The 12,331-nt window shown below is 37.3% G+C and overlaps 1 protein-coding gene across 13 annotated transcripts in view; it reads right to left on the bottom strand.

Annotated features, from left to right (window-relative positions):
* Positions 1-12,331, bottom strand: part of LOC101161555 (cyclin-dependent kinase 17) — a 39,906-nt gene that overhangs the window by 20,645 nt on the left and 6,930 nt on the right. For 5 of the 13 annotated variants that reach the window (XR_002290545.3, XM_011477177.4, XM_011477175.4 and 2 more), the window contains 2 exons: positions 11,695-11,847; positions 9,293-9,457 (listed from right to left, as the gene is read on the bottom strand). Coding sequence is in view for 11 of the 13 variants with exons in the window: in XM_011477177.4 (XP_011475479.1) it covers positions 9,293-9,457; positions 11,695-11,824 (295 nt within the window). In the remaining 2 variants the exon portion in view is untranslated. Of the gene's footprint in view, positions 1-3,060; positions 3,959-9,292; positions 9,458-11,685; positions 11,848-12,331 lie in introns of those variants that run through there. The other 8 variants (XR_013657213.1, XM_011477180.4, XM_078949854.1 and 5 more) reach the window with 4 other exon arrangements.

The following is a 12,331-nucleotide window of genomic DNA, read 5'->3' as shown; positions in this document are numbered from 1 at the left end:
CCTATCCAATAAAGGAAGATGAGACAGAATGACCTCAACAAGAAGGAAAAAATCCATGAACTAGGGCACAAACAAGAAAACAGCTACTAAACACCAAAAAGACATAGTTATTTTATTAAAAACATTTTAATGCCATTTTTCATGTTATGTTACTTCAATCAACACTAAAGTGAATTAACATGCCACATTCTACTTCTCACCTATAAACATGTAAGGGGATCATAATACACTGTATCAGACCATAAATGTCCTAAGTTACCTACATACCTACCCTTCTACTATGAAGGGAGGGTACGACTAGTTAAAGTAAATCGTATTTTACTATGCAGGCAGGGAAGGACATTATTAGGAAAAACTGTATGATGTATGTGGTGTATGATAAAATGTATGATGTTCTTCCCTCTCCCAAGAATTTGAAAAGATGGACAAGTGAGGATCCAGACAATTTACTGTGTTCAGCACTTCAGCACATTCTGGCATGGAGGCATAATCAAGAGCAGAAATGCTTAGCAGCAGCTATTGAATAGAAATAAATACAGCAACGTTGAACAAGAAGCTAATGATAAGTTGGATGAAACTAGATATTGGACAGTAAGAATAGATTTGGGAGGCTAGCTTATAGCCAGATATGTTGTTGTGGTCTGAGTTAAAAAATGCACTTGAGGACGAAATTATTAATCACCCTATGAAAATTTCATTTTTTCACAACTATCTCCTAAGTGCTGTTAAACAGGGCAGAGAACTTTGAACATGGCTATTTCTAACATCCTTCCTTTATTTTAAATGCTTACATTATTTTACGTTGCATGTGGAGATAAAACCTTTTTAGAAAAACAAAAAACTACCAGGGTCAAAATTATTAGCCCCCCCGATGCTAGTCGTCAATTGTGCATCCTTTTCCCTGTATGACAGCTTGCAACTATTTGTTGTAGTTTTCAACAAGTCTCTGACTCATTTCCTGAGGAATCCTAGCCCAAACTAAAGCTAGGATGTTAGAAAAAGCTATGTTTAAAAAATCATTGCTCTGTTTAATAGAACTTAGGAGATAGTTGTGAAAAAATGAAATTTTCATAGGGGGGGCTAGTAATTTTTGTATAAAGAAAGAGCATAGATGAAGATTAAGAGCTGGGGTCAGCAACCTGTATTAGAACATGGAAAGAAAGATAGTGGCTCATGGGGGTGTGACAACAATAAGCACATGATCTGTCATTTGTTTGTATTTTTTGGATGTGTGTATGGAACGTGAGCGCATGTGTGAGTGGGAAAAGCGCAGAGCTTATCCGCCAGCTGCTGGTTTTTTTGGTCATGTTTTTTGCGTCACAGCGGCTGACATTTATGAAGTTAAAAAGTTCAGTTTGTTGACAATAACCAAGCAAGGTCAGAATGAACCCAGACTTTCTTTCTGTCCTGCCAAATATCAATATGAAATGTGAACAAGTTTAAAAATAAATACTACAGCTGATCGCCACTTCATTTACTGGAGGGGGAAAAATGAATAATGACCCTGATTAATTGGGAAAATGTATATTACTATAATCGCCATACTAACCAAAAAGTCAAAACATTTAATTTTACATGCAATATAAGCAGCATCACAGAATTCATTTACATTAAGTTACTCAAGCCCTGTCTCATAATATAACAAAAGATGAATAACCCAAAAGGATATACTTATTTATTTTTTGTGTTAATGATTGTGGAGTTCTTAGAAATATTAATGGTATATTTTGTTCTGACGTTCCAACAATCCTATTGTTGTACCGGTAGGTATGACATACCACAAGTGCACTACGTTTTGTTCAAACAAATATAGGTGCAATACTATTTCACTTTGGCCTATTTTCCTTGTGAAATATTGTTAAGAAAGTACTTTTTTGAGTAATGCAAACATATATTTTAAAAAATCTATTTGACCTACTATTTTCACAAACATTGGAAATGTTTTTAGGTTATTTGTATTATATTTCAAAATTTTAATTCTATGTATTTATCTATTCTTGTGTAGAAAATTTCGTCTGTCATGACTTCTCTCTTTGGGCATGGTCTGCCTCTCATTTACCATCCCTCTTTCTTCATTATTTTTCTAAAATCTACTTTGGAGATCGTCATGTATCACAAAATTTAATTTCGTTTATTTACACATAAAATGTACATATAATATTTAGTTTGGGTAAACTAGTTGTAATTGTTGATCATTTAGTTGTGATGTAAAATTGTCTTGGTTTTTGTATAATTTATGACAGCTAGATATGACATCTACCTTTGAAGTCAACCAATGGATTACAATTCCATTTTAAATGCCTGTTAGGCTTCTAATGAAATGATTGTCCTTATTTTTTTATAATTCTAAATTTTAAGTTTTAAATTATCAACATATGACAGAAATGTCTAAAATACAGCATAAAGAGTTTGCAGGAAAGAGGTAACAAAAGAAAAAAAAAACATTAAAAGCATTTCAGTTTTTAGCTCTCATTTGACAAAGCCAGACAATCGAATTTCATTAACTGCTTGAGGCTGCACTAGTACATTGGACGTCCCTATTACCCACTATTATTAGCCAAGCACAATCTTTGACTCTGCTGGAGTCTCCCTTTTCTCGTCAAATGTACTTTTAGGACAGAATTTACAAACTTTTCAAGGCATATGACAGCATAGAAATCACATTCAGCCATTGAATTTGTGAAAAAGTCAAAGTCAAATATATAAAAGTTACATTTTCACTTTTATGCAAAATATTCAACAGAAATATTAATAATTTTGCCTGCATCAGAATATCCCATCTTGTAATCAGACCTAATAAGAAAATCAGATTTTTTTTCAGATATGAGACCTACAGGGTTTTGTACAAACCACTTTTTTTTCTAAAGTAGTAAATTTCACTTCATGCAGCTGTAGAGAAAAAACTACAAACATGTCCCTGTTGATGTGTAATTATAAGGTTTTAAGTGTGACAAAAACTACCGTAATTCACTCAGAGCAACATTTTACAAAAAGAACAACTGGGAGATGAGAATATTGTTGAACCTGAGGATGGAGATGATCATGAACGTTAAGACTCACCAATCCGGTTTCCTGGAGGACGACATGAGTCTAGCATTCGAAGCATGCGGAAAGGTGATAGCCTCAGTGGGGTGTCCCTCTCCCCTGTTCTCATCCCCTCACACATTCTAGCTTCTCCCCCCTTGGATTCTCCCATCCTTGAAGTACGAGCCGAGCACCCTTGAGAGTTGTTTGACATATCCATTGCTGCTGAATTTAATGCACTACCATTTAGACAGCGTCAAAAATGCACAAAAGAGCCAAAAAATAGGAAACAAGCCTTTTCCAGTAGCTCAGGTTATTAAAGTCTAGCTTTTAGTCCGACAGTCTTGATGGCATCCAGCTTACATGGCAGGAACAGAGCGGGCCGGAGCAGCACACTGTTCAAGACGCAACAACTCCCTCAGCTGCTACTCTACTTTGACGCTCTCCCTCTTTCTGTTCTTTTTTTTCTGTAGATGCTCCCTCCACCACTCCTCCTTTCTCACTTTTTTCCTGTCTGCAGTCACACCGCTTGCTGACTCAGGAAGGTCAAACACTGTGCAAGTGAAAAATGCTGCAGAGACAGTTAAACACACTCCAGCACAGAACTCAGAGAATAACAAGTGTTTCGTCTCCACCTGTATAATCCAGACATCACAACCTAAACAGTGACAATGTTGGAGCTGTTAGCAGTAAAATAAAATGTTTTATCTGCCAGTTACTCAACTATCTGACCCTGCCTGCAACATCCCCTCCTTGCATCTGTCTGCTTTTACTTGTGTTAGTCCGTGTTCATTCCCGCTGCCTCTTTTCCAGTAGTCTTCCTCAGTGCCTCGTCCTTGCTCTTCCCCTGTTTTCTAGCTCACCAGTCTATTGAGGTTGTTGTGCTGCCTTCTTCTTTGCTCTCCCCTCCCTCCACCACTCCCCCCTTGCCTGTGGCACCCCTATCAGTGCTTTCAATGTTGTTAGTGCTCTTGCCCCTCCCTTCACCTTGCCATTATTCTCCTCCCTCTCATGTGCCAACAGTCTTTCTCCCTCCACCTCTTCCTGTCTCCATCTTTCCCTCCCTCATTTTCTATCTCTGTTAGGATTCAGAGATGGTATTGAATTTCTTGGCCGTCTTTTTACTTGGATGACATTTTCTTCTTTTCTCACTATGTTTCTATCCTTTTGCCTGGTGCGCTGTCTTTACCCTGTCTCCTGTTTGTTCTTATCACTGTCTGAGGAGGAAGATTAAACCCTGGAGCTTTGGTTTTGATGCCTCTAGCATCCAAACTGGTTTCCTGTCTCTGCCTTTTCTGATGGAGAAGCCATAGTTAATTATGCTTGAGAAGAGCATCACAGATGTACACCCTGCCATGCCAATGCCTTTGCACCTACAGAAAATAGATTCCACATAGCACTGACAATCTGCTAGAGAAAGCACAGAGCCTCTTGGGGCTCTTCAATCAAAATGTTGAAAAATAATAATAATAATTACAGCAGCAGTGTACAAAGCATCAATGGTTGCTCTTTACAGATGACTCAACAGTTTTTTTCTGGGGATGTTTTTTCCACTGTAAAACGTTTGGCTGCTTTTTGATGTTGTCATTGGTTAAACAGCTGTCTGTGTGTGTGATGAGCTTTTCTGAGGAAGAACCTTTCATCGCAGCTCTCAAGGGAAGAAGGAGAAATGATATCTTTAGTTTCAACATTTACAGAACAGGAGATAAGGAGACCCACTTCCCTTAACTTCCTATCAAACTGATGGTAATACAACATAACAAAGAGGAGTACCAGGACTATAAAGAGGCTGATATTATCATTGTCTGTACTTAACTAAACAACGAGCCATGAACGGGCGTGGTGTTCTACACACACATAAGCTCCACTTGAGATTTTACCACACTCTTATCAGAAGTTACAGCACCAAGAAGGAAGCTTTACACAGTCCGGCCCATTTCTTGAACACAATAAAACTGTCGTAATCCATAATGTGCATAAAATGTTAGTGCTGCAGTGCACCTGTGGTTTTATTGCTGCTAATAAGTTGTGCAGTGTGATGCTTTATTATAAATATATGCAGCTGTTTGAGAAATCCATGAAGCTATGAAAAAACACCTCCAGCTTCTGTTTGTTATTGACTTTAAATACTTCAAAATGTGTTGAAAAAGTTTGTTTCCAACTTATAATAAAAAGTTATTCAATAAATCAGGATATTTTGCCGAATAGTTTAAGACCAAATGTCTAAGCCCCTCTATATAAAACTAAAGTAATGCAGACATCTTCATTGGTATGGATTCTTCTCTTTTCAGGCTTCAAAAATTTCCTTTATTGCTGGAAATCTTTATTTTGCATCAGAATTGGATGTCTGACATCATGTTTAAATAAATAATAATAATAAAATGTATTACTTTTTCTAAATTTCATTCTCAATCTAAGTTTTACTGTAGGAACAGTAACTATCATTTTAATCTGTTATAACTAATGTTTGTGTTTTTTTCTGATCGCAGACTCAAATATTTTATCAGTCTGCACAATTTGTAAAAAAATTATATAAATGAAGCCAATAAAATGGATACATGATTAATTGTGATGCATTTGAGACACACTTTGAAGGCACATGTAATGCTAATCTTTCATACCAGATCAATATTATTCAAATGGTGAAACAATGTCGGCATGCTTTTTGTTGTTGTCGATGTTAAGACTGCATCACAAGATGATCGCCAGTTTAAAAACGATAACAATGGTTGTATGATTTGGGTCAAATATACTGCAAACACCCAACTGCAGATTGGTAGCTACCATTTTCACTTTTTTTCCACTTTTGATTTTTTTTGGGGTGGGTTTTTTGTCTCGTTAACCTTAACAAAACAGAAATAGCATTCACACCCCTCCTGCAAATATAACAGATTTAATGTTAAGACTACTTCCAAAAACAACCTTTAATACAGACACCCTTTATAAACCATCTTTTAGCTCATCCATTGGTTTAAAAATCCACTTGTCTTTAACATTTAAACATGAAAGCTTGGAACATTAACGCATCATGTGATTGTTTTAGTGAGTCTAATTTAATAGCAATAAATATGTGTCAAGCAGCAAATCACTTCAGTAATAAAGTCAAACTAACTTTCTTTATGTTTTGTGGCCGACGATGCACGGTATCAGGTGAATTAGAGTCCTTTACGGTGCAACATCAAAGCAGCATGTTGATGGGAAAGATTTCTTCAGCTTCAGAGGGCTTCAAAAGTCAAGGACAAAAGCTCGCCCTACAGCCATCGCGCGTTATATTCCCAACTGCATACATCAAAGAGTTCCTTCTTCTTCTGCAGCCATTTCACGCCACTTTTCCCTCTGCTCAAGGCCTTCCTTCATCGTTGGTTCTTTTATTCTCACCTTCTAAGAACCTTTTTTTTAAATATATTTCTTAATTCATAAATCCATAAGTGGTTAGACTAGAGGCTAAAGAGACACTAAAAAGCATTTTTATCACCCCTGAGGAAAACACATGAAAGAGAAAAGAAATATTCCATTGAGGCAAATAGGGGGTGGTACAATAATTACTGCAAGCTTTTATGTGCATCTTAGATAAATTATTAATCTATGGGGACTACGGGATCTACCAGTTCTGTTTATGGAAAACCCTATAATCCCCTGACACTCCAACTGCCACAGACCTCACCATTAGTCTAAGAAGTCTTCATGAAAACAAGCATTTTGCTCGAGCTGCAAGTCTGAACTTGAAACTGCTAAAAACCCTGACATGCATTAGAAGCTTCCAGGAACCAACTATATAAAAGGAGTCCACTCCATTGTTCATATTAAATCTAATAGTGGAGTGAGCAAATGGATGGCAGAGAGTGTCACGGGTGAAGGGGAGAGTTTGCAGCTATTAATGCAATGTTAATGCATTGCATTAAAGCCCTTGCACAGACAAGGCTCCTCCTTAATGGAAAAGCCTACAGTCTTTCCTATTTCGCTGAATGATCATGAGACAAGGATGAGGCAGCAGAGGGGACGACATCTTCGACGGCATGGAGAGCAGCAGCCTGTGGTGGTTTTTTTTTGAAAAGGTGTGCAGCTTTCAGCTGTCCTGCTCTCTACAAAAACAGACAGGCCAGTCCAGTAATCCTCAGCAGAGTAACTACAGATACTCAAACAAACTGAGAAGGAGAGATCAGGCTCTGGTGGGAAAAGATCACTCTCGGCTGGAACAGAGCTATTTAGGTAGGAGTGAGTGTTGGCCTGGCTGTCAAAAAGAGGAAACACAAGCCACGCCCTTCTAATGTAAACATCCAAGAACCAGCTTAAAAAAAAACGATTTTTAATTAAGAACACAAATGGATGAAAATAGACAGTTTAGAAAACACCAATAAAAATGATGAGAAACACAGAGAGGATGGCTAATCTCCTTAGCACAGCAGGAATGAGAGATCGTATCATGTCGCTCTATTAAAGGCTGCGTCGTGCTTTGACTGCCGAGTGGCACACAGTGAGTCAGCAAGACCAACCAGTGGGAAATGCACAGCACATACAATAAACCTCTTAAAAATTTCAAACTGCACCTCATAAAGGTTTTAATAATAGAGTGACATCAATTCTAGGTTTTGAGTTGAACTGTGGTTCTTTCTGGGGCTTTTTTAAACCTAAAGACAGCTGTGGATTTCAACATTTCTGCACCACAACAGCAATCTGTGGGCTTGAAATTGATACATTCACTTCCATCTAGATATCACTGTGTATTTCTGCAAGAAGGATAGACTAACTATTAGTTACTCCACAGAAACGTACTGACAAGCCTATCCTGTAATTTTAAATAAGCATTCCTAACATAAAATAATCCCAGATCCTTGATTAAAAGGTGCATGGAACTAAATCTAAAGAATAAAATCTTTAATTAGAAAAATAGAACTTTTTAAATCAAATTGTATTGTGTATTTGCATCGCAAATAACATATGTAACAGCTATAGGACAAAACAGAATTTCTTACATTGTAAACATGAATCACTGATCAAACATCCCAACTCACTTTTTACAAGTAAATCTTGCTGGATAACAACAGTTTCTAAAATTATGATAAAAGTTCAGTGATTAAAAAAAGTTTTTCTTTTAATCATACTGATGGATGCACATCAAACGCCAATGTGACTTTTGGAGAAAAACCACCTTCCTTCATCCACTCTCTCTCTCTTGTTTGCTTTTTCCTTTCCAGCCCAACAGAAATCCATCTTTTCCCCTGTAATAAGCTCGTTTTTATGCTGAACCCATCTCCAACGTGATTATCTTCAGTTCCTCTATTCATGCATCCTTGACTTTCTTTTCTCTCAATGCATCCCGATGTAAGCCATCCTGCCACACCGGGAAATGAGATTACCGGGATCCATACAGTCACAGACGACATTACATAATGCATACAGAAGGAAAAACCGGTTGTGCTAGCATGTGTGTGAGGAGCATGAGCATGTATGTGTTTGTTTGCTGATGTTGGATTAAGGTCATTACAGCTTTATCCTTCCACAGCCATGGTAAATGCTGACTGGATAGTCAAGTTGTGTCAATAAATTAGGTTTTACTCTGTGAAAAACCTCTTAGATAAACACACACATACAATTTCTCTCCCTCCTTTAGAAAGAAGAATATACAGAGGCTAACCAATTTTAGAAAACTCTATTATTCTGGTAACTTTTTAAAAGAATTATGACAATAATCTGTAATCTCACTATGTTTGCAAAATGTTCATAAATGTGATTAGTCTGCAGGGGATTCAAATTCATTCCTAAAAATCTGAGTTGGTAAAGATTCAAGCTGTGGATCCATAATGTGAAAATGTTGCATGTGCAACGTATGTACCAAGTTCCTTTAAAGGAAAATGAAAAAGTAGCATCCACAGAGTAAGAAAACATGACCGAGTTTCATGAAAGGTTTTCTAATATTTAGTCTGGTTGCTTCAATTTATTAATCTCTAATTGCATTGAAGTCCAGGTGGTGGTGATGTATAAAAAAATGTTAAAGTTGACGTAAATATTGCAGCACAGTGATGAAAAGCGCCATTAATTAATAAAACGGGAAAACTATTGAGAAGTAAATATTATTTGAACTTTCTTAACAAATAAACTTTTCTTAGCAGAGTTTTTTCTAAACAACAGCATATGGTGACAACCAGATCAACTGTGCGACTGCTTTAGTGGGAAATTTATAATCTTTTGCAAAACTCCTAAAGCTGTACTTTCCTGTTTTAGTTGAGCTCATATGGCATTGCCAATGTATGTGCTTGAGTGTATATACCCAGAGATCCAGTCCTGTGCAGGTTCAGGAAGGCTCTGTCTCTTTCCAACGCCCCGCCTGGCTCTCTGCGCAGAGCTGTGCGGCCCAGATGACCGGCATATTGACGCAGGAAGGAGGGAGCACTATGGGAGGCAGGTGGGTGCGCTGAGCACACCACCATGGGTACTGAGACACACGACGAGGGAGGATGAAAAAAATGGTGAAGAGCCCCAAGAAAAGTACAAAAGGATAAGGAAGAAGGTGAAATGGGATTATGGTCCAAACCAGAAAATGCAGCGCAAGAAAGAAAAGGGGAACATAAAGTAAATGGGAAAGGATTTTAAAAAGGAAGTCATACAACAGGAGGGAATGAGAGGACAGAAGAGGAAGGAAAAAAGATGACAAAGTCACAAAAAACCAGGCAAACACAGACAGGCAGCAGAGCATGTACAAAAAGAACAATATACAGTTGTATACAAGTTGGAAAAACAGTTGCATATTACTGAGGAACACACAAATACCATTTTAAATTAGATGTTTAGATGCAAATAGCATGCAAAGTGAGAAATACCTGGAGTTATGAGTGATGAAGACTGAAGAAGAGTAGGAAAGACAGACATGCACACGGCGGTGAAAATGGCCACAAATATGCGTCACAGAATGTCCTATACTGACTGCGGTCATTCGTTACAATGAAAGATATTTTAATTTTCCAAAGCAAAATTTGATCTCAGTGAAAAAAACGTAGTGCAAACTAAACTGTTTCTAATCCAGATTTAGTTGAGTTAATTAATCTGCTTTTGAAGGTAACAGATGGAAGCCCATAAAACGCTTGAAATACCTCCCCTTTTCTCCTACATTCCAGTTTAAATTTCAACGAGATTAAGTTTAGACTTCACAGAAATTCTCACATGACTCTTGTCCTCTGTGATTAGAGTTAAACCAAAGTCCTCAGATCATTATAAGACCTATATTCAACACCAAAGATTGATATTAAGTCTAAGTAGCACTGAAGATTCAAATATTAAACCTCTTTTGCAAAGAAACTCATGTTAGAGAAAAGCCCAATGTCAAAGATGGCTGGTAATGTCGAGCAGCTGTAAAACTTTAATGTCCCTCTCATTCCTCTCCACATCACTTCCTCTTTTCCTTTCTCTTAGCCTTACTGGCTGTGCTCCCTGAAAATGAACTGACAAAGCCTGAGCAATCTAAAAGAAGGAAGGAGATGCAAAAGAAGGAGATAAAACAATGAGGTGGCAGAAAAAAAGACGCTAAAAGAACTGATATTACAACCTTGGGCAAGTAACAACAACCGTATCTTATTTTTTCTTGTATCTGTGTAATGAAGAAGCAACGCAAAACAAAGCCACTTTTAAATAACATTGCTTTTTGTTTTTTGCTCTAAGAAAATACCACATGTGGTGGATAAACCATGACCTCCTTATTCCAACTTTTTATTTGATTTTTACTTGGTGAAAGTGGACAATTTAAAACCGTACAAGAGTGTTCACGCTTTCCTGAGTGAAAGGTCCTGACTGTTATTCCAAGTCGAGCATGTAATCCTAGGTGTTGGCCAGCAGGTGGCACTCAAAGTGTCTCGTTTACATGCTGCCTCATGTGCAAACTGGTGGAGAACAGCTTCATCATATGGATTTCTAGTTTTATGGTAGTTAATCATTACAGCAAAATAATAAGTCAAAAATGGTAAATGGAAATGCAAACTGTGACAACACTGATGATGGGGTGATTATGGTAACAGACAAGATTGGTTCCAGCAGAATGTAAAAAGCTCAGGAAAAACATTAGAAATCTAAAGATTTTGTGTAAACTTGTCCTCCCTAAATACTCAAAAATTATTTCAGTTAAGATAAAATAAATGTAGTTAAAAAAATATATATATATACACAAATAGATAAAAAAACATAATATTAGTAAGACTTAGATGATAATGAAAATTAAATCATTGAATTACTAACTCCCTATATTTTCTGTTATAGTGGCATCGTACTTTGCCTTTCATAGATTTGTATACTATTCTTGCAGGTAACTTTGACAGGATGGTACGAACAATGGCAATTTTAAGTTTTTTTCTTCTCAATTAGTTATTTGTCTAAATAACTCTATACCTGTATAATGCAGGGATAAAGTTTGAGGAATTAAGGGGAAAAATAACACTATAGCCTTGACTAACGATGACTAAAGAAGGCCTCAGCCTGGGATAAACAGGTAAAAGAGACTTTTGAACCCAGAACCTTTTGCAAAAAGAACACATTTGGATGTTCACTTTTGCACACAATTGCATAGATATTATTCCTGCAATAATGCATAAACTACAGTTTTAAAGATCCTCTAAGATGCCACAGTCTGTGTTTGTGCTAAGGTACAGTACATGTAGAAAGTGTGAGTGCACGCACAAGTCTCACCGTTTTCCCTTGCGCCCGGTGTCTCATCCAGAGCCATCTGCTCTGCCAGTTCGGACAGAGAGTCATCAACGGGGCGAGCGCTACGTAGCGACATCGACAGCCTGCGCTTGATTATCTTCATCCTGTCCATTTTCTCAACCACACCACGGGGACCTAGGGATAAATGGGACAAAAAGCACATACAATAATTCTTTAACAATAAAATTATTTCATGCACCTTCAAAAAAAAACAAAAAAATATGAATGTGGCCATCCATTGTAAGATCCAATCATGTGTGTTTACTGTCCAGTGAAACGAAGGCAGTGAAGCTTTTGTGCTTTTACTAAAGTTCTTTTGGTTTCTGATTATTGTGTTTGCTCCCGCAGCATATGCGCTCTCATTGTTCACTGTTCCAGGTGCAAACAGTGCAGAGTAAAAGACAAAGAATGACGCAGACAAACCCAGAGAAGCAGGGAGAACCAAAGGAAAACTTTACCAAAAAATAAACCATGCAAATGGGCTGACTGTGCATTTTTTCTGAGAGGTTAAACAAAAGCAACTTTCTGGAATGAATGATGTGATTCACATCTGTTGAAACTGGCCAATATCACACTAAATCACAACATTTATCCTTATACCCACACCTGGGTTCTTCAG

The sequence above is a fragment of the Oryzias latipes genome, chromosome 7, assembly GCF_053564925.1.
Source record: "Oryzias latipes strain Hd-rR chromosome 7, Olatipes_Hd-rR_3.1".
Classification (NCBI taxonomy): Eukaryota; Metazoa; Chordata; class Actinopteri; order Beloniformes; family Adrianichthyidae; genus Oryzias; species Oryzias latipes.
This window is presented reverse-complemented; position numbering and strand designations above follow the sequence as displayed.